Consider the following 23,154-nt stretch of genomic DNA (forward strand, 5'->3'; position numbering starts at 1 on the left):
ACAACTTAAGGGACCAGTATGCCTAGGCAGTTGAGGCCATGCTTTGCTCAGACACCTTGTAGCTGATACTCTGAACTCACAGGATTGGTGATCAGAACTGGCTGGGCTCAGCCATCATCATATGACTTCTTTTCTGATAGTCTTGAGTATGTAGCAGATAGCCACTAAGCTAAGCAACAGAGGTCAGTCAGCAGGCAACATCTTCACAAGGCAGTAATGACAACACTTGTATGTTGCCTTTCTGAAAGGGCATTCAGAGCCTTTCTGCCTTTCTCTAAACCTGCCATACATAGCCCATGATGGGTAAGGTCCTTTACCTACAGCTATATTTACTCCCTGGAATCTAGAGCTCATCCTGTGTCCTTTGCTGGTCATGAACCCACCCCCAGCACAGCACAGCCGTATGTCAAATTTTCTACCCATAAGTCATTCAGGACAGTCAGCTGTCCTCCAGAGCATACCCCAGACCATGTACTCTCTGCTAGGAAAAAGAACCAAGCTTTCTCTCCAAGATATGGCTAGAGTGACAGCCTGGCCTCTTCTTTCCCACCCCACAACTTCTGCCTCAATGGGCCATGCCTGCTGCTCCAACATGACCAGCCTTTAAACATACTGTTGCCTCTTCCTAAAGTTGGACTTTTCTGTTCCCTAATTTGTCATTCCTACCTCCTGGTCCTCTCATTCCTAAAAGCTTCTGGCAGAAATAGCTGTTCTAGTCACAGTTACAGCCCCAAACCATAGAAACACTCACTATCAGGACCTGTAAACAGCAGTGGAACCTGTTCCAGATTTGAGGAGACAGCTTAAGGAGGTGAAAAAGACATCAATGTGTCCTGCCAGGCTTTGAGAAGCTCTAGGCTTTTGGAAAGTCACCAAGAGGTATGTTAGGCCTAGTGCACCAGAGCTGTAGTAGATAGAAGGCCTTTATGCCCATTGGTCTATCCCTGAGCCCTATCCCCAGGGGCTTGCAGGAAGTAGGAGCTCCTAGGCCTTTCTGGGCATAAGCTTGTGGCTTCTATGCAATATTCATCATGGCCATACTCACCCAGAGGCAGGAAGGTAGTGCTGCAGGATGGGGGTGGGGCACTGTGGGTGGATGGGAAGGGTGTTGAGGAAGCTACAGAGTCAGGGTTGAGAAGCTCTCCAAATAGATCAGGCTTGGAGCTGGGTTGGGTGTCCGAGTTGGATGACAGTAGGAGCTGGTCAAATGGGTCCACTAGGAGACAGAGGCAGGGCAGGGACAAACATTATACCTTAGCCTGCACCTGGGAGTCCTGTTGCCCTGCTCTCAGGCCTTTACTTTCCTCAACAATATGGACTCAGACCATCTAGCAGCACCCCCAAGGATACATTGCTCTCCTAATGACCCACAACTTACGACTGTCCCATGGACACAACATCACCCCTGAAGCCAACGCTGGCGGTCTTGGCTTGTGAGCTGAGACCAGTAGGAACTGATGCAGCTACACAGTTTCTCCAGAGGGCAGCTCCCTCCCTCCAGGTGTCAATATAATAGTGATGATCCTTTTTCTACACAGCAGGAATGGTGAACCCTTGTTTATTACTATAAAGCCATTTTTCTGCATAACTGAAATGCATACCAGTGTCAGGGACTCTTTTTTGTAGGGTGCTCTGTACCCCAAAAAGAGAAACTGGGCTTGCCAGAAGCAGAGGAGCCTCACCACCAAGCAGGTCACCAGGAGGCCCCACTTGAACAGCATCAGATGGTACAAGAAGGCAGCTCAACAGGTCAGTGTTGCTGGAGGGGACCCTGCAAGCCTGCAAGGGGGCAGTAGGCCCTGAGTCTCCCTCAGAGTGCAGGCCTAGGAGATCAACACCCTCTTCCTGCTGTGCAGGCTCCTGAGGGGCAGCCAGCATGCCCACATCAAATATTAAGTCTTGCTGTCTGGTCCCAGCTGCCAGCCTTGGTGTGTCTTCTCCAGACCCTGGCTCCTTCTCCTCTCTGGGGAATGGAGGTTCTTCTTCATCTGACACTTCACTTCCATCTCTGTCTGAAATCAGGACAGACCGACTCTCCTTAGGAGAGGGATTGTCTGCACCAGACTCTGGTTCTTTTTCCTCTGTGGAAAGAAAATCATCGTTTGATTGACCCACATGCTAGGGTAGCTGTAAGAGGGCAGAACAAGTTGACATAACCAGAAGCCTCAGCAGGGCCCATGTTGCAACCATACAGCCAACACCAGGATCCTCATGACCCACCCCAGTGGCCAATCTTGGGCCTCAGAGCACATGTCTTGAGGCTTGAAATTCACAGACCACTCTGGAGCCACAATACTGGCTTCTATCCAACAACAAAGAAGCCAAGATTCTAGGACTTTTCTCCCAGTCCCTCCCTGAGCCCAACGTCAAACATGTCCACCTGCTAGCCTCTTCATCTCTATGGAGAGCCTTGGTAAACCACAACCTAGCAGGGGACATACCATAGCACTTCTTGGGGAAATGTCCTTTGCTGAGTGAGTGGTAGTGATATACCCTGGGATATGTCAAGGAGGTGAGTGGTCAAGGTGAAGAGCCTAGGTGTTTAGTTGTAATAACTAGGCTATGAAACATGAAGAAGGGACTAAGATGCCCAGTAGAAACTGGAGGCAGAAAGAAATAAAGTGATAAACTACCATGGTTCAGTTTATCCCTCTACTGAGGCCCCCTCCTCTGCTCCTTAAGAACCTCTGGGCCTGTTAATAAGACTATGAATATAGAGACTTGGTTAGCAAATGACTTCAAGTCAATAATGAAATGAAGCTGATATCTCAGGCTTTGTGGGAATGTGTGTGTGTGTGTGTGTGTGTGTGTGTGTGTGTGTGTGTGTGTGTGTATTTCTATCTTAAAAGAATATATGAACTGTTCTTAATTTAAGTGCCAGGCAATAGTGTTAAATGTGTAGCTCAATTGTAGAGGATTTGTCTGACATGCATGAGTCTGGAGTTTGATCCTCACTGACAATTCCTCCCACAACAGGCCAATGTGTAGCGTCTGCAGTCCCTCTAAGGAGACCTCAATTCTGCTTGTCCCCATGAAGTTCACCCTAAGTACTTGATCTCAGCATATGGTCCTTGTAGAATGCTGCAATTGTGTAGTTAATAGAGCCTGATGCCAGAAATTAGAGGTGACAAGTAAGTTCACGGGCATATGACAGACTAGACCCCATGGAAGAATGAAGAATTAGCTGTGCCTATGCCTACCCTGCCAATCCAGCGTGTGAAGAAAGTGGTTGGTGTCCGTGCTGCTGCTCTGCGGTGAATCAGACTCTGTGATCTCAGCCTCTGGAGACCCTGCCTCAGCGTCATACTGAGCTGTAGAGCCCGGCTGCCGGGGTAGTTCTGGCTTCCCTGCCAGGAAAGGGCTGACATCAGGCTACCTGTGCCAGGCACAACACTGGGCAAGGCACAGCCAGAGCAACAGAGCAGGTAAGCCATCAGGACATCTGTACCAGTTCCTTGAAACAAGGTCTGGCTGTGGTAGATTCCCACCATCCTTCTATTCGGATGCTGTGCCACACCCATGAACACACACAGCACACTCATTGAACATACCACACATATAAACATAGATGCAAACATATATTCCTTTTAAGAATACTTAATTATCTGCAGATTAAAAACACAAAATGTACAAATCCAGACCATAGAGAAGCTACAGGGAGCAGGTCAAGCCCAACCTGCTAAGGCACTCCATTTTCTGTGAGAACTAGGCTGACATAAACAGAGGAGACACCTATGCTGAGTGGAGAGTCATGCCCGGAGGATGTGACCTGAGTCAGCTTATGTTACAAACCTAACTCTGGAGGAAATCCTTCCCAGTCACAGCTTCGTGTTGACCCCAAAAGTAGATGCAAGGCCCATGTACTCAAGAGAGCAACACCTCACTCTAGAGCAGTGGTTCTCAACTTTCCTAATGCTGTGACCCTTTAATACAGTTCCTCATGTTGTGGTGACCCCCAATCACAAAATTATTTTTGCTGCTACTTTATAACTATAATTTTGCTACTGTTATGAATCATAATGTAAATATTTCTGGAGATAGAGGTTTGCTAGAGGGGTCAGGACCCACATGTTGAGAACAACTGCTCTAGAGTTTGTTTTTGTAGAGCAAGAGAACAGACTTCCCTGCTGGGCCCATGTTAGGCCTAGGTATTTCATGTGGCTCATGGTTTCATGAGAGGCCTCAGGATCATAGTGTCACGGGCCCCCTTCCCTGGTACCATAGCTGCATCTTTATCCAACAGTGAGTTTCTGCTACCTTCTGTAGCACCTAGGTAAGCACAGAGCAGGTAGGGGTGCCCAAACCAGGGAGAAAGGCACCTCTGTTCCTGTAAATCTTTCCTAGAAATGTAAGTCACTAGAACTGGGTCCTGAGCAAGCACACTGAGAGCCAGGGCACATCTTACCAAACTTAGACAGGATGTCCTGCTGCTCTTCCCTGCTGGAAAAGAGGATCTTGGGGTTTAGGCCCCTCAGGCTGGTATTCTCCCAAGGTGGAGCTTCTCGGCTGGGCCTGTCTCTAGGTTCCACCTCCACCTCCAGGTTCACCTGGAACAGATCTGGGTACTTCTCCTGAATGTCACAAGCATCCAGGTCATACCTACAGGTACCGAGAGGGAATGAGTGAGTATGGCCAGGGTATTTCAGAAGTCCTTCAGCATCCACAGAAAGGATAAAAGACTGCTGGTGAGGCAGTGGACACATAACCATCCCTACCTGTGGGACATGGGCACTTATAGCAGGGTTGATGCACCCAGGATCACTGCTCCCCTAATGTCAGGGCAGGGTTTCCCTAGTTGTTAGTATGGCAAACTACTGAGCTAGACTTCTGTATTCCCCATGTCTATGGGAAGGTAGGTGCTCAGAATAAACACAGGATAGCTGCCATAGCATGACTCTAGGAAGACAGGCAGGCAAGCAGGCCCATAGCCCTGACCAGAGGCCCTAGGCCCCACTCCTCACTCACAAGTAGACACATACTGCAGAAACTTCATTGGTTCAAATCAGGTACTCTGAAATCTTAAATAGATTTTTTTATAAAAATATGTCCATCTTGGTAAAAATCCGAACTAGATAATCATAAATCGAGACTTCTGGGATTCAGTTATTAGAAGCTAGGAACAAGACTTGCTGAAGGTCCAGGGAGGCAACCTGGGCTGTGAGAAAAGGGACAGGCAGGAAGCAGGAGGTCATAAGGTCTTCAGACTTCACAGGGACATGGGGAGCAAGGGATGTTGAGCCAGGCCACCTCAAAGGCAGCAACCTTAATCATTTTACAAACTTTTCCTATGTGGTAGCTCCACACTGCTTTAAGAAATTCTACATTTCGAACATCCCAGAGTCACAAACATAACCTGGTTTTACAACCTATTTGCTATGTAATATCTCTGTACATTATACTAAATTTTGTGCCTATCAACACCATTGCCATAGCCAACAAAATCTACGAAACACACACAGCAATGGCAACCCATTTTTAGGGATGTCCCTGGGTGCCAAGGGAGGCCATGTATTCCTGGTCCCAAGGTTTCTCTGAATCTGTGACTGTAGTTATCAACACCACTGTCTAAGGAAAGCTGGGGAGGAAAGAGTGGTAATCTGGGTGGCAAAGCAATGGTTCACTTTGTTTCTTACCATTATTAAATAAGCATGCAGGTGGGCCTGCAATGCTTAAGATCCCTAGTTTACTACTTCCTGCCTGGGATACAACCCTTTGCATCCTGGAGAGTACAGGACAGAGCAAGGTGGCTCTGTGACAGGGGTTTTCCCTCCATATGTGTCTTTCAGTTGGGACTTAACTTAGTAACTACACGGAGCTAGGCAGAAACAGCTTACATGTAGCTGATAGCTACAGGGAGGAAAGGCCAAAACTTGCCATCAATGAGGATGGAGGGACAAGGCAGGAGAACCCACGGAGAGTGTTCTGTGTACTTGGCAGATTCGGCCTCTAAGACAGGTTGATGATAGTTCTGGACACAGCTCATTTCTTGCTTCCCTGACCAACTGACCTTGAGAATGCCCAGCCTAGCCAGCAGGACAGTGAGGGCACAATGAGGGCGTGTGAGTAGGGGGCTAGGAGCTGGTCTTCAAGACAGAGCTCACAGGCCCTGGAGGTTGGATACCAGTATGTCTAGGCTCCAATGGGAAATGAAGGGGATTCTCACACATGTAGTATATTGTAAATAAAAATCTGACTTGTGTCATGACTGGAGTATAATGCACTGAAATCCCCCTGGAACCCTCACTCAATCACAGGACACCTCAGATCTGTTGTGTATTCCATAACCAGATTGACCCACTCAGGCTCATCTGATGGTGTTGCTCCCAATTCTTTTCTACAGCTATAGTTCAGCTGCTCTGGAGAGCAATCTGCTGTACATTTATGTATGCTTCTCTTGTTAACACCCTTGCCTTACTGTAGGCTTATGTAGTCAGTATTCTGTGGTCTGAAGTCTCCCCCAAACCCAGGTAACAGTACCATACACTGGATACCTCAAAAAAAGAGAATCAGTTTTTTTTTTTTTTTTTTAAGTTTTTCGAGTCAGGGTTTCTCTGTGTAGCTTTGAGCCTTTCCTGGAACTCACTCTGTAGACCAGGCTGGCCTTGAACTCACAGAGATCTGCCTGCCTCTGCCTCCCGAGTGCTGCAATTAAGGTGTGCGCCACCACTGCCCAGCTGAGAAATCAGTTTTTTTCAGTTACTGAAGTTTAAAAAAACTCGTCATTGTATAAAAGATCTATATAACGATTTATTTACTGTTCTGCTTGCCAAGAAAAGAAATAACATCAAATGCAGTTCATCCATTCTGTTAATGGGTGCCCACAAGCACACGAACACTGGCCTTTCAGCACACCACACTGCTACTTTTCAAAGCACCTCGCCTTGGTCTGCACTAGCTGTTGCCGACAGTGACTAGATCTCTAGCCTGTGTTTGTGTGGTAGGTGCCATCCCACTACTTTTAGCCTTTTTGGTCTTCACATGTGTATTTCTACAACATGGCTCTTGAGGTCTTTTTAGTTGGGTTGTTTGTTTAGTTAACCTGGTAGCATCATCTTTCATGTGGCATATTTTGTACATCTGGAATCAGGCTGACACACTAGGGATGAGTTTGCTTATTTTCTGTCCATCTCCTCTGGTTCTGGTTCTTCATCTCTCTATTCTGATTGTACCTAAATTAATCATATTCTGTGTTCCATCTTTCTTCTCCTCTATCCTTATTAAGCTTTTTATTGTGTTCTGTGGAATCATAACATACTTCTTTGGCCTACAATTAGCCCATTGCTGACTTCCAGGCCTCAGAGGCTAATGAGAAAACATTTCATTGGTTATCTCTCCTGACTCTTTGGGGCTGCTGTCATGTATTTTACTACAAGCAAATCTTTTTTTTTTTTTTTAAAGACAGGGTCTCTCTATGCAGTCCTGGCTGTCCTGGAACTCACCTAGTAGATCAGGTTGGCCTTGAGTCTCCCTGCTTCTGCCTCCTGAATGCTGGGACTAAAGGTGTGTGCCAACATGCCCAGTTCCAAACAAATCTTAAAGCCGACAATACATGATTTATTATGTTTTAGGTAGTCAACATACACTTAATTTTACATACTAAAAGACCACCCCAAGTTCCCTCATATTTTAACAGCTAGTTTCAGGCTTGCTTCTAGTTTGTTCTGTCTGCCCTTTGGTAATAAACTATCCCCGCTATTTCCCTGAACACATTTGCTAAGTTAATCACCACCCAAAGGCACTTTCCCTAGACACAGAATCCTCATCCTTTTCTTCCATCACTCCTAAGATGCTACTGCACTGACTTCTGGCCTCTAGCCCTTCAGTTCACTGACAGATGTTAGTCATCAGCCTTGTCACTATGACAATCATGACATCTGCCTACATGTGCTTGTTATTGTCTGGCTTTTATCAATTTAACTGTGTTCTGAGGCAGAGGTTTCTCTTCTTGTTATTAGACCTGGTATGCATAGACCTGACACCTCATTGGCTTTGATGTCTACTGATTTTCCAGGAGCTGAATCTGTTTCTTCTCCTTTGACCTCAGATCTGGCATTTATTTGTCTTTTCAGCCTTCCTTCATCTCCTCTGTGCTCAGTTTGAAGAATACATTCTTTACAATTCACTGTGCCTGTTCTGCTGCCAACACATTTCCCAAATTCTTCATGTCAGCTATGTTTTCAGTTCTAGAATTCACATCTGTCTTGTCTCCAGATTCCTAGTCTGCCGAAATCCTCCACTTTCCCCCCAATTTCTTTTTAAAAAATTCTTTATTATATTTTAATGTATTTATTTTGTATGGGTGTGGGTGTACACGCACATGAGTTAGCCTTCAGGAGCTGGTTCTCTCCTTCCACCGTTTGGGTCCCTGGAATAAAACTCAAGTCATCAGGCTTGGTGGCAAGTACCTTTGCTTTCAGAACCCTGAATGTGTTGTCTTGATCCATTTTCTGCTACTGTAATAATATCATGACTGATTTAGAGAGAATAAAAGGTTATGCTTTTTATGTTCTGAAGGCTGAGAGGTCTGAGACTGGTGGCTGTATCTGATGAGGGCTTCTTGGCTGGCAGCAGCTTTATAGAGTCCCTAGATGGCACTGGGCATCATATGGCCAGACAAAATGTCCCAGTCTAGCCCTTTCCTCTTATATAAAGCTAACAGACAGGGTATTACCTTCATGGCCTCATTTAATCTTAATAGCTTTCCAAAAGCCAGACCCCTTGCCCCCACATCATAGTCAGATGAAGTCCTTATCCTCTTAATAACTCTAAATGGGGATTAAATTCCAGCACAAATTTTGGTGGAGACATTCAAACCATAGCAATACTAATCAGAACTATTAAAAGTTCTTGTTCATTAACTCTAGTACCTGAATCATATAAATCTTTCACCTACATTTTCTTGGTTTACAGTCATTTGGTCTTAAAAAAAATTAACCATGCCTCCATTAGTGGCTGAAAATTACAGAAACTACTGTTTGCAAGAAAAAGAATGAGGCACCTGTAATTCCAGCAATGTGAGAAAGAGGCTGGGGCATCGACATGAGTTCTAGGCTTGCCTGGGCTACATAGTTGGTATGAGCCTAAGCTACAGACAAGTAAGACCTTGCCTCAAACAAACAGAGTGAAGAATCAACATCAAAGAGACACAAATGCAAGAGATTAGCAAACACACATATAGACATGTAGTCTCTGGGGTTGTGACCTGTGGCAGACCAGCTCTAGTGCTTCCCGTGGGCGAGTGGAAAGAACACAACACGGCAGGTGGCACAGCCCGGCAACTTCCTGCTCACTCCTGGAGCACTCACTTCCTTTCTTCTCAGGGCTGGTGAGTGTGCTCGATGGAGAAGAGTCCACGAGCAAGACCCCTACACCTGACTCTGAAAATATAGCCTGAATCTTATAGGCTATACCAACAACCTTGAAGTGGTGAGTGATGTCAGCTGCTCATCACAAGTTGGGAGCATGTTGCTAGAACATATATAGCAGTATCCCACAAGTCCTCTGTCAGTCTAAAGGGATATTACTCAGTAGTGTGTGTTCATGTATTTGTCTGTAAAAGCAGACCAAGCTTCTAGAAGGTAGGACCAGCACACTACCTCCAAACTCTGTACCCAGCGGAGCCCTGTACACAGAGCAAAGAATCAAAACATAAGAGTAGATTTTGCCAACTCACTGATTATGTCACCTCTAGATTTAACTAGCTAAACTCTAAAAAGAGATGCATAGGGTCAGTCCAAAGGCATCAGGGTACAAAGTGGAAGGCACTTGGGCCCTTTGTAAAGTGTGAGGGGCAGAGCACACAAGCAGGCAAGGGCCTACATCCACTTTTACAATCAGCATCATCTGGCAGGCTTCTCAAATGCTAGAATTTTGGGTTTTTTTGGACTGACCCATATGCATGTGTTCAGCTAGTGGTTCTGGGTACCTGTCCCTCTCCAACAGCAGCACAGTGCAACACCAACATACTTTGCAAATTTCACAGTGGTTGCGTTTCGAGGCACGAACCCAGTGTGGAACTGGATCTGGAACATTTTCATGGACGCCATCTACAAGAAGACCAGCAGGAGACCCATTGAGTGCATACTAATCCTGGATCACCGTTCTTCCCCAAGAACATAAGCTGCTAGATGGGGTCCAACAATCTGTTCTCACACACAACTCAAGGCACAGGACAGATAGGGGACGTCCAGATAGGGTAACACTATCTGGAGGCTGGTGTTCCCTGTCAAATGCTTGGTGAGAGTGGAGAAGACGCCTGCATAAGGGTCAGAGCAGCTTGGGTTGAGGCAGGAGAGGTACCAATACTAAGCACAACAGCTCTTCATGGAGACTACAGCCTATGTTCATGGGGGAAATTCTTGATGTTTCAGGCTAAAATCCCCTCTGCCCAGTGTCACACAGAGAGTATTGAGGACTGGCCCAAATATTTATGGAACAATAGCTTTCAGCTCACTGGATAGTAAGGTCAATGCAGAGGCTAAAATACATAGTAAGCAGCTCCAGCAACACTCACCTTGGCCTGCAGCCTCCCTCCTAAAGTGGATCTGGCATGATAAATGATGATGAGCACATCCCCTTGAACTGTTATGCCCAGGGGAATGACAGCCTTGCCATCCTCAATTTTAAACTCCCTGGAACACATTAAGAAGTTGGCTTATGTAAGTTAAAATAAATAAATAAAACAAGAGTTCTAAGAGTTTACCCAACACTTTCTCTAGCTGTTTGTGTAGGTTATTGGCAGAATATTTATTCCAATAAGTCACCATTCTTTTTGCTGGTTTGCTTATTTTTCAAGACAGGGTTTCTCTAAGTATCCCTAGTTATTCTGGAACTTGTTCTGTAGACCAGGCTAGCTTTGAACTCAGAGATCCACCTGCCTCTGCCTCCTAAGCACAAGAAGTCACTCTTGTACATACACCCCTCTTCTCCACCCTCAGCCCAACATGCAGTCATCTGTACCTAGCACATGTCAACACAAAGGCAGTTTCTGCTCCAGAAGTCTGCAAGAGGAAACAAAACCGTCAAGGGGTGAGACACCCCAAATCTGTACTCACTTCATTCTGTCATATTCCTGGGATGTGGTGGTGATGCGCTCCTCCCCAACGTAGACCTCACAGAATGGTCGGCAGCCGTTCCTCTGCTTGCTGAACAATGGCACAGGGGTCATGACAACAGATTTCACCAGCATTGGCTTGCTATGGGGTGTGATGGGCTCCTCTGCCACCATGTCACATATATATTCAATGTACCTAAGGCAGACATGCATTTGTCACCCAAGTATGTGATGTGTCCTCAGTGGACAGACATATCAGACATTTTTTTCCCTTCTCAAATAAAGTATTTAATGCCATAAATTTCCCTTTGAAGGTTTTTGTTGCTCCTCAAAAATCTGTTACCACATTTTAAAAGTATTTTTAAGGGGCTGGAGAGATGGCTTAGTGGTTAAGAGCACTAACTGCTCTTCCAGAGGTCCTGAGTTCAATTCACAGCACTCACATGGTGACTTACAACCACCTGTAATGAGATATGGTACCCTCTTCTGGCCTGCAGGGATACATGCAGGCAGAACACTATACATAATAAATAAATCTTTAAAAAAAAAAAGTATTTTTAAATCCCTTGAGACTTCCTTTTTCACCCATGAGTTCTTTAGAAGAAGTTTCATTTTGAAATATTTAGGAATTTTTCTAGATTATGTTGCTGACTTCTAGTTTTATTAACCCTTAGGGCCTGAGGATATATTATTGTATGTATAATTTCAGTTTAATTTTCTTTTTTTTTTAAACTTAGGAGCTAGAGAGATGGTTAAGCAGTTAAGAGCACTTGCACTCTTCAGAGGACCCTAGTTTAATCCTCAACACCCACATCAGGCAGCTCACAATGACCTTTATTTCTAGTTCCAGAGGACTTTGAATACACACACTCAAACACACTAAAGGCTCAAATGAAGTTGCTTTAATGTTCCACATGCATTTGAAGGAAATGTTATCTTTGTATTTATGGTGAAATATTCTACAGCAGCCAGTCAGTGCTAGGGAGTCACTGATTTTGTTGTGTACTTACTCTACTAACTACTGAGAGAAGAATGTTGGGAGTCAACCTTACTATAACATTTTTTTGTTTTAAAATTTATTTATTTTCATTTTATGTGTGTCAGTGTTTGTCTACATGTCTACTGATCTATCCACCACTTGCATATCTGGTACCCTGAGAGGCCAGAAGAGGGTGTTGGATCCCCTGGGACTAGAGCTATATATAGTTGTGAGCCACCATGTGGGTGTTGAGGTCTTCTCTGCAAGAATAGCCAAGTGCTCTTAACTACTTAGCTATTTCTCCAGCATTACCATACTATAAATTTTGATTTATTTAAGACAAAGGCCACATAGATCAGACTGGCCTCAAACTTCTTATGTAACTGAAGCTGGCTTTGAACTCCTTATCTTCTTGGCTCTAACTTCCAAGTACTGGGATTACAGATACATGCCTCTAGGCCCAGCTTTATTGTTGTTTTTCCTCTTTTTTTGAGATAGAGGTTTGGCATGCAGTCCAGGCTGGCCTTGACTCTTGGTCCTCCTGGTCCTGCCTTTCTAGTTCTGAGATGACAGGAGTACACCACCATGCTTGGCTTGAATCTATTTTGTCTACTGATGATAGAACTTTCTGACTTTCTTTTGGGGAGTGTTTCTATATGGGGCATTTTTGTGTCAGGCTCCCACTAATAGAATTTCCTCTGGCAGGGGAGGGGAATGAGAAGCAGCTATCTTCTTCAATCAACATGGGTGAAGGGATCTTCCTGTAGACTTGTCTCAATTGCCCAGGAGTCAGAAAACTATGGTAGCAACAAAAATCTAAGTTTGTGTTCATCTGATGGTTAGCACAAAGGCAAATGGAAATGGAGGCTGCCCACAACTGAGACAGGAAGCAGAGCCAAACTGAAGGAGAAACAAGTTTTCCTGGATGTCACTGCACTTAAAATAACCTTTAGGCCTTGAATGGTAGAGCATGCCTTTAACTGCAGCATTTGGGAGGCAGAGGCAGAGGCAGAAGGATCTCTTAAGAGTTTGAGGCCAGCCTGATCTACATAGCAAATTCCAAGCCAGCTAAGGTTACACATAAAGAGACCATTCTCAAAAAAAAAAAAAAAAAAAAAGTGTGTGCACATGTGGGCTTGGTGGCACATGCCTTTTATCCCAGCATTCAGGAGGCAGAAGGAGGTAGATCTCTTGTGATTTCAAGGCCAGCCTGGTCTACATGTGAGTTCTAGGACAGACAGGGCTATGTAGAGAACCTGTCTCAATTCCTCACTGGTGGCCAAAGGTTTCTGACAGTCTAATTCATGCTTTCCTTTCTGCAAGTGGCTTCTTTCCCTCAGGCTCAGATTCTCTGTTTTCAGGATGAAGTAGGATGATATGCCAGGATGGTTTTCATATATCTTTTGTTTTTAGTTGTGCTTGTGTACTCAGAGATTCCTAGGCCTGTGGCTGTGGCTGCTGTGAATCCTGGAGATGCTTATGTATTCAGTGTTTCATTCTATACTTTCCCTTCCTTTGGGATTCACTTACATGTGTATGTTTGGCCATTTGCAACAACCTGAGAGCTCTTGGGTTTCTGATCTTTTGTTGGTTTTCAGGTGAGCAACACCTGGTGATTTGTCTTTTAGATCACTGGATTACTCCTCTGCTGGCCAGAATCTACCCAAGAGTGTGAGAGTCTCACACTACTACTGTGCAGTTCTACTAATGTAGAATATGCCCTCCTCCTCACACACACAATCTTGTTTGCTTTCCTTGCTAGGGTCTTTGGAAGACTCATCAGCTATCTTAAATTTCCTTCTAAATTCCAACATGCTCTTTGGTTCTGTTTATTTCCCTCAAGAGAGCAAGGGATAGACACTGCATATGCTTTCCTCACCTTGGTTTCTGGAGACTGTGGAGAATAGTCATCAAGGAATGGATACTCTGTTAAAATGCACCCAGGCTTTACCCATGCCCACTACAGTATTCTGGGTCTTCCCATGTGGTATCCAGACAAATATACCCTGACAACAAATGCAGCATCTCTTTAGTGCTCTTTAGATCTTAGGCAAGTTGATGGCATGAAGGCCCCAGTTTACAATGGGTGAAAAGGGCATAGTTGTGAAGTTGTCCCAGTGACTGTTAGGACAGGGGTGGCACTATGTCTTGGCGCCTCCAGGAGGCCCCAGGGTTCCTGATACAGTCCCAAAGACACTGTCTTGTTTTATGCTCCATTCACCCTCTGTAGCTCTGTTGTCCACATCTCCGGCCCAGCAAGCCCCAATATGTGGGAAATAGAAGCACAAATGGCTAAGAGCTAAATATGCTGAAATTCTTCCAGCCTCCCCTAACAGATGCTAGAACAGGGACACAGATATATGTATAGCCACTCTCCTTATATGGCCTGAGGAATACATTGCAGTCATGATGTTCTACCCACCAGGCAGTGATCAACTAAGGTGCGTCCCATTCCCAAGGGAATTATGTACTGTGGGAAGAGCACCTACTACTCCCACTGCCAAAATGTAGAACCCTTCTGGCATGGACCTTTGCCTCACACTAGCATCCATGTTGACTTTTGTTTTATGTTCCACCCACCCTTAGCAGCTCTGTTGTCTATATCAAAGTCCACTCTCTTTCTCAGTAAGGAGGCTGATCCATGTCTTTCCAAGTACTCATTAAGACAGAGGACATTTATGATGGGCAGTGTCTTTCTAAAACCTGGACTTCCAAATGCAACTCTTGCTCTAGGGGAATGGTGAATAATAAACATGAGTGGTCACAGCTAGCAAATGAAGTAGCCACATAGAAAATGGACAAGGTGGCTTCTTAACCAGACATGACAACTCATGTCTATAATTTCAGCACTAGGGCAGCTAAGATAAGGAGACTGGCACAAGTTTGAGACCAGTCTGGCCTATATAATGAGTTCTAAGCTAGGCTGAGCTTCAGAGTGGGTCCCTGTGTCAAAAAAACAAAAAGAAAAACAAAGTGAATTGCTTCCTTTGCTGTAGGTGAATGACCTACTCTATGCCAACAGGAATGTCTGAGTGAGTCTTATATGTATTTTTGTGATCTCAGAGCAAGCAGGGTAACACTTTGAAAGTGTAAAGGTTCACAGTGCATTCCCAAATAACCTTCTGAGTCCATACAAGGCTGGATGGCTACACCAAGTTCACACATTTACTGGAAAACCTGGTACCCAGGCACTCAACAGGAGGCTGCCATCACAAGTCAGAGATATCACCGCTTGAGAGTTCCAGTTGAATGTCAACTGTGGTCTACACCTGCTGGGTACCTGTGGGCACAGGTCTGGGGCTGAGCTAGAAACCACAGTGACACTAACTTGGCCTGTGACAAACTAGAGTACCTGATTTCAGGTCCAACACAGTGAAGGCAGCACCAAAAAAGCGGTAGGCATCACTGTCCCCAGCAAGAATCACCTGGTACCTTTTGTGGGATGGCCAAATGCCTGGTGGGCAGCGCTTCATGCTGAACATGTACACAGCAGCCTCTGCAGTGCTGAAGAGACGGCAGAAGCACAGGAATGCGCAGACTGCCACAGCAGATGCAGCTCTTCCGTCCTAGAATGAAGAAAGAGACAGAATTCCTTTACACATAGGGCCATGCACAAAAAGGACGAGGGCTCACAGCAGTTCCTATAAACTTCCCAACTGTCTATGTGGCTAAGAGAAGGACCTCATATTGGGCTTGTTTAAAAACATATAAATGTACTTGGTGCAATGAGAATTCAGAGCCCAGAAGATAATGAAGAGTCAGTAACAAAGTACACAGGCTGGCCTCCTACTCAGGCTGGCCTGCTGGCCTCACCATGTTTAATCTCTTCCGGAGACCTCTTATCGACACCTTTCTCTTCATTTGCGTTACCAGGAACTGAACCCAGGGTCTCTTATATGCTATGTAAATACTGTATTACCAATACTCTTTTCACTTATTTTGAGACAGGGTCTTGTTAGGTTGTTTAGGCTGGCCTTTACCTTATGATCCTTCTGCCTCAGCTTCCCAAGTAGCTGAGATTACAGGCCAGTATCACCAGGTTCATTTTACCATTGTTCTCATTGCAATATTTATTAGCAGTTGTACCAGATGTGATGTCACATGCCTTCAATCCCAGCACTGGGGAGGCAGAGGCAGGTGGATCTCTGTGAGTTAGAGGCCAGCTTGGTCTACATAGTGAGTGCCAGAACAACTAGGGGTATGCAAAGATCCTGTCTCAAAAAACCAAAACACAGTTGCAGCATGGCAGGGCTGAGCCCTGAGTGTGCTTCCTGTTGGATGCCACACTGCATGTTGGTTGTCCTAATCTCTTTCCCTCACTCTGGTTAGGAAAACCTGAGATAAAAACTCATTTATCTCAAGGTGCTTACCCCTCTCTCAGAGGAGTGGCTTCTTGCTGTTCAGATCACCAAAAGGGCCCTTATGAGTGCTTCTTATTCAACAGAAGCAGGAACCACCAGGGAGCCTGTGTCCATCAAGCCCAAAGCTGTAAGCATAGAGGTCTTCCTCTAGTCAGTGTTCCCCATAGTACTCAGAACCAGTGTTGCTTTGGCTCACTGTATGCAGCCAGCCCAACTCACCATGCAGTGCACAACACAGACGTTCCTGTGGTCTTCCCGGAGCCAGGCATGCATGCTCCTGCATAGAGTATACAAACCATGGAGATGTGGTGCCCGCCTGGCTGCCCAGCCACACTCAGAGACCTGTGGGGAGAGAGTTCACTCAGCTGAGTTTCTGCACCAGCCCCAATGAACCTGGGCTGGGATCGCCACATGTTTACCTATAGTCTCTGCCTATAAGATTGTCCCGTGTGTGTGTGTGTGTGTGTGTGTGTGTGTGTGTGTGTGTGTGTTTCAAGGCAGGTTTGTTTTCTTTTTTTACACAGAGAAACCCCATGTTAGGGCTCAACATCCTTAGTCATCAGAGAAATGCAAATCAAAATGACTCTGAAATACTACCTTACACCTCTCAGAATGGCTATGATCAAAAACACTAATGACAGTCTATGTTGGAGAGGATGTGGAGCAAAGGGAACATTCCTCCACTGTTGGTGGGAGTGTAAACTTGTAAAATCACTGTGGAAATCAGTATGGCAGTTTCTCAGAAAATTGGGAATCGATCTACCACAAGACCCAGCCATACCACTCTTGGGCATATACCCAAGGAATGCTCAATCATACCACAAAGATACATGCTCAACTATGTTCATAGCAGTATTATTCATAATAGCCAGAACCTGGAAACAACCTAGATGCCCGTCAACTGAAGAATGGATAAAGAAAATGTGGTACATATACACAATGGAGTACTACTCAGCAGAGAAAAACAATGACAGCATGAAATTTGCAGGCAAATGAATGGAACTAGAAAATATCATCCTGAGTGAGGTAACCCAGACCCAGAAGGACAAACATGGTATGTACTCACTCATAAGTGGATACTAGCTATAAAGCAAAGAACAATCAGACTGCAACCCACAGTTCCAGGGAGGTTACATAGTAGGGGGGAACCCTAGGATGACTGTGGCTTATAATAAATTTTGGTTTTACTCAAGACAGGATTCTATGTATAACAGCCCAGTCTGTCCTGGAACTTGCTCTGTAGACAAGGCTGGCCTTGAATTCACAGAGATTTACCTGCCTCTGCCTCCTGAATGCTGGAATTAAAGGCATGTACAACCACCCCCTGGCAACATTGTCCTTTTTTAAACATTTTTTTTAACCAGTGTGTATCCATGCACACACACAAGTGCCACAGAGCATATGTACATGGAGGTTAGAGGGCAACTAGTAAGAGTTGATCTTTCTCCTTCTGCGGTAATATATTGTGTACCCTCATAAAGATGGCCTGAGGATCAAAGGACAGAACCAGCCACTAGATTAGACATAGAGGCACAGTAGTGGCACACACCCTTAATCCCATCACTCGGGAGGCAGAGATCCATCTGGATCTCTGTGAGTTCAAGGCCACACTGGAAACTGAGCCAGGCAGTGGTGGCACATGCCTTTAATCCTAGTACTGGGAAGCACACACAGCATTTAATCTCAGGAAGTGATGGCAGGGCAGAGAAAGGTATATAAGGTGTGAGGAAAAAGGAACTAAAGCAGTTCAGCTGAGATCCTTTTGGGTGAGGACTCAGAGGCTTTCAGTCTGACGGTTCGTGGAAACAGGATCGGCTGAGGCATTGGTAAGGTGAGGTTTGCTGTGGATTGTTCTGCTTCTCTGATCTTTCAGCTTTCACCCCAATATCTGGCTCCTGGTTTTTTATTATAAGACCATTTTAGATTCGAACAACATCAGGTCTAAGAGGCTGAACTTTGTTGTCAGACTTGACAGTAGGCACCTTTATCTGTTGAACCATCTCACTGGCCCCTCAGAACTGTCCTTTATGAATGATTCCACAAATGTGGTGGCCTAGGTCTCTGAGCATCTTTCTCAGCTGGGGTTCTCACGTGACATCCCTTTAGGCTATGAGTGGCTATGCCACAAGATTGATTCACTGATGCTGCAAAAAGAACTACCTTTTTTTTTTTTTGGTTTTTCAAGACAGGGTTTCTCTGTGTAGCTTTGCGCCTTTCCTGGAACTCACTTGGTAGCCCAGGCTGGCCTCGAACTCACAGAGATCCGCCTGCCTCTGCCTCCCGAGTGCTGCGATTAAAGGCGTGCGCCACCACCGCCCGGCACAAGAACTACCTTTTTTTGTGCTTTGGGTCAGTTTACATATGTGAAAAGCCCTGTGTTCAATGTCACCAACTGGATTATATGACTGAACAGTCCTGGAAGCCAGGAGCAGTGAAGGGTAGGAAGGCATCCTAGTTTCTTGGGAAGCAACAATCTTCCCAAGGTTTTTACCCCATAGTCTGTGTGTGTGTGTGTGTGTGTGTGTGTGTGTGTGTGTGTGTGTGTGTGCGCGCGCGCGCGCGCACGCGCGTGTGCACACACGCAGAGTTCCCTTCAAACTCTGGCTGATACTCAGTCCTGGCCACACCTCTAGCCCTAGCCTCCCTGGCAGCTGCCAAGGTCTGCTCTTTGCAGCTGTCTGGCACTGTCCATATCAGGCTAGTACAGATCCTTCACTTAAAATTGCACTTCAATGCTAAAAGAATGGCTCAAATTATAAAAAAAAAAAAATAGTGGCTGGGAAGTGGTGACACACGCCTTTAATCCCAGCACTCGGGAGGTAGAGGCAGGTGGATCTCTGTGAGTTCGAGGCCAGCCTGAACTAGAGTGAGTTCCAGGAAAGGTGCAAAGTTACACAGAGAAACACTGTCTCAAAAAACCAGAAAAACCAAAAAAAAAAAAAAAAAAAAAAAAAAAGTTCAAGGCCACTTACCCGGTTGTGAAATTTGGAAGCCCGGTATATCCTTGGAGATAGGTTGTAGACAGCATAGTGTCCTGGATGCTTGGCATCCAGAAACAACCGTACATCTTCTATGTTGTTTTTGATTGCTGATTCCACACCTTCTGCTGGGAATGACATCACTGAAACAGAGCAGGCTCAGGTTAGCTACTAAAGGATTGCCCACTTGGGCTGTGCTTGCCTCCTAGCATGTCAGCTAGCAAAACACAGGCTCTTCTCACCCTCTTTTAAGTCTCAGCCTGTGCAGTGGGAGGTGTACAGACTTATAACACAGGAAATCTCACAAAGCTAATCACAAACATCTAGGAAAACTTTTCAGGTAACCTGATATATATCACGGTCTATAAGGGCTACAATCAGCTTTTCTGATTATTATTATTTTATTATTATTATTATTATTTTGCCTAGATTATCTAGTTTTAAATGTGCATGGCCTGATCATTATATTACTCAGTTTGTACCCTCAGAGTTCCAGTCATGCCAGAAGCTGGGCTGACACTGGCCTTGCCCTTTTCATAGGCCAGGAAATATGCTCGATATAAAACACCTACCCACCAACAATCTGGGTAGTCTCCAAGTCACACCTCAAATGGATCCATGGCTACCAAAGAGGCAAAAGAGGCATCTCGGCTACCTCCACTGGCCCCTTGTCTAAGTCCCCTATAGATGTCTATTATCCAATTAGACATACCTGCAATCCTGGATGTGATGTAAGATATGTCCAGATCACCCTTTGCATAGCTGGAAAGAAAAGAACACTCAAATCACTACAGAAAACACTTGGCAGTTATATCATAAGAACTTTAAGTGGAGTCCAAGTCCTAGAACGCTGAGGTAACCTTGCCGGCAGGCTGTATTCCATGAGAAGTGTGTATGTGTACATGTGCACAAGATCTTGTGTGTGACTTTGCTGTATGAGCTGACAACCAATGAGAAGTGGCATAAAACACCTGAAAGTGGGAGAGAGCAGCCCCAGAAGGGCTTTAACCATCTTTTCTTTCTAAAGTGTTCTCCAAGGCAAAAACATTGAGAGTTGATCCTGACAGTAACAAAGACAAGGGTGCTGTAGACATCAGTCACTGATCCCACTACTCGAGGGGGCTGGATAGGAACAGTGGTTGGCAACTTGAGGTGAGAGCATACCCTGTGCCCTATACAGGCCTGAAAGGAGACAGCAGATACTGCTGGAGAGAAACAAAGACATCCCAAATGACTAAGATAATCACTGCTCATGGCTACCAAAAACCAAAAAACTCTTAGAAACCAATACCCTAAATTGGTTCACAAAACTGACAAAAATACAGATCAAATCCTAAGTGACTATGCAAGAACTTGATAAACTTATTCTACATACAATTCCTCTTTAAAAAAAAAAAAAAAAAAAAAAAAAAAAACCCACTTATGCTGGAACAACCAAGATATCTTGGAAAGGAGAGAAGTGGGTAAATGGTGTTGTAGAACTATTTTGAGTAGCACACCATAGCTGGGCAGTGAGATCAGGATAGGAAAGTCAGAGGCAGTTGAGGAAGGCATACTTGGAATCAGCAGAGTCAACAAGGGGTCAATATAGAGGGTCAGGTGGAAGAAAGAATAGACATACACTATAAATTCACTGACATAAAACCTGATTATGACAATCTCAACAGTTTAAAATGTCATTTGAATTTAAGACAGGCTAAATTAGGGTATAAAAGGCTCTCTGAGACAACAAACAGTATGTACTGAAGTACAGCTTTATCTGGTACTTAAATTTTGGTGGGAAAAGGCAGTTAAACAAACAGGCCACAGATCAGAACTAACTAGTTTCAATCTGTTTCTTCACAAAAACAATTAATAACCCAGTAGTAACCAAGATACCAGGTATCAGTGGTAGATGTATTAATCCCAGTACTCTGGAGGTAAAGGCAGGCAAATTTCTGATCTTTGTGAATTCACAGGCAGCCTGGTCCACATAGTGAGTTTCAAATCAATCAGGGCTACAAAGGTAAACAGAGTGGAGGGCGCAAATATAACACAGACGACAGCATAAAAATAACTTGGCTGACCCCTCAAGAAGATAAACGAGCCCCAGTATCAGGTCAGGTATGGGAAAGCACACACAAGACACCTAGTGGTGTACAATGGGTACTGAGTATCAGTTAGGGTTCCACACACACATACCCTAACCTCTAGTCTGTTTAGGGAAAAGTACAGGGGACTGGACACAGGTTCAACGGTATACACATCAGGTTTGTACCTAACATAGATCAAGGTGGCCCAGATCTTGGTTTCTAAGGCATCAAGCAGCTTCAAGCAACTAAGAGAGCCTGAAGTGGTCACTTTTGCCACCTGTCACCACACTTGGACCTTTTCACATACAATAGAGCCAAAAAATGAAGGCTATTTGCTGCTAATTTAAGAAATATAGGAGTTATGTAACTCTTATCAGTTATGTCTACTTTGTAACCCACAGGTTACATGCAGCCAAAGATAGTTATGACTATAGCTCAACAAAAAAATCATATACTTACTTAAAACATCATGTGTTGTTGTTGCTTTAGTTTTAAAGTTTATTATAAACTCAGTTGTGTGTGTGTGTGTGTGTGTGTGTGTGTGTGTGTGTGTGTGTGTGTGAGAGAGAGAGAGAGAGAGAGAGAGAGAGAGAGAGAGAGAGAGAGAGACATGCTTTGATAGGTATGGAGGTCAGCAACATGGCAATCAAGCAGCTGTATGGTGGGGAGTGAAGCTTTAGAGAAAGTGAAAAAGCCCAAAGTACTAAATAAAGCTCTAGAAAACATCCAAAAGACAGAAAAAAGGTTAAAGTCATGTTTGAGTCTAGACTCAGAAAGGCAGACAGACCCAACAGAACCAAATGGTGATACTGGAGTGACTGCCTCATTAGACTTCGGAATAAACAACTATTGAATTCTTGGCCTTTCTGTCATAAGACAGTCATCACTGGACTATCTGGATTACTGCCTAAAAATCAATATAATAAATCCTGTATAGAAATATATAGTATTCATTCTATCGGTTCTGTTCCCTTAAAGAACCCTAACACAGACAGAGATCATGTTACAATATCAAAAGGTTGGACATGCCTAGTGGTTTAAGCATACATTCCAGGCAGAAGGTATATACATATGTATGCTCACATATCCATATTTCTACAATGCAACACACCCACCATGTGTACTCCCTCACTGGCACAGGGCACACACATGCAACTCTTAAGGCTGCGAACATAAAACAGTCACAACAACAAAAAAATGAAAGGATATTTCATCAACTGTAGAAGTTTGGGGACCATAAGTAATATGATCCAATGGTGCTTACTATAAAAACAGACATCCTTGGGCAGCAGTAGCATCCATACTGGTAAGCATCTCAGTCACAATTCCCTCCGGAAAAGCTGAAGGAGTAACCTTTAACACAGTACTGTGTTCTGGAATACTCAACAAGGCTCTTGGGCCATGATTTGACTTTCTTAAGCATATATTCACACCCACTGTGGCCCAGGTCTCACAGTGACTAACTTCTAGTAACCAGAGTATGCTGGAAGGTGCCACTTTGCCCTGCAGTTGCTTCATCTATTTGGTACCAAAGAAAAATAGTGCCATCATGCCAGGTACTAGCAGAGCTAAGGAGATCCTGAGATGCTGCTGTTGCACAAAGCCAGTTCTGTTGGGGGTCCTATGGACAGGGGCCTCAGGTTTGTGCTGGTTAGTTGTGGTGTTTATTTTTGTGTTTTTTTTTTTTTTTTTTTTTTTTGTCAGCTTGACA

At 44.6% G+C, this 23,154-nt stretch overlaps 1 protein-coding gene across 8 annotated transcripts in view; it reads right to left on the bottom strand.

Moving 5' to 3' along the window:
• The window catches only part of Gak (cyclin G associated kinase), a 65,989-nt gene that overhangs the window by 13,609 nt on the left and 29,226 nt on the right, over window positions 1–23,154 (bottom strand). For 5 of the 8 annotated variants that reach the window (XM_028867430.2, XM_028867431.2, XM_028867429.2 and 2 more), the window contains 11 exons: window positions 20,084–20,133; window positions 19,366–19,514; window positions 16,613–16,735; window positions 15,465–15,598; window positions 11,055–11,249; window positions 10,514–10,631; window positions 9,967–10,046; window positions 4,406–4,599; window positions 3,201–3,347; window positions 1,602–2,081; window positions 1,046–1,216 (listed from right to left, as the gene is read on the bottom strand). In XM_028867430.2, coding sequence (XP_028723263.1) covers window positions 1,046–1,216; window positions 1,602–2,081; window positions 3,201–3,347; window positions 4,406–4,599; window positions 9,967–10,046; window positions 10,514–10,631; window positions 11,055–11,249; window positions 15,465–15,598; window positions 16,613–16,735; window positions 19,366–19,514; window positions 20,084–20,133 — 1,841 coding nt within the window. The remainder of the gene's footprint in view (window positions 1–1,045; window positions 1,217–1,601; window positions 2,082–3,200; window positions 3,348–4,405; window positions 4,600–9,966; window positions 10,047–10,513; window positions 10,632–11,054; window positions 11,250–15,464; window positions 15,599–16,612; window positions 16,736–19,365; window positions 19,515–20,083; window positions 20,134–23,154) is intronic. The other 3 variants (XM_037209296.1, XM_037209295.1, XM_028867426.2) reach the window with 2 other exon arrangements.

The sequence above is a fragment of the Peromyscus leucopus genome, chromosome 10 (genome assembly GCF_004664715.2).
Source record: "Peromyscus leucopus breed LL Stock chromosome 10, UCI_PerLeu_2.1, whole genome shotgun sequence".
NCBI classification, from domain to species: domain Eukaryota; kingdom Metazoa; phylum Chordata; class Mammalia; order Rodentia; family Cricetidae; genus Peromyscus; species Peromyscus leucopus.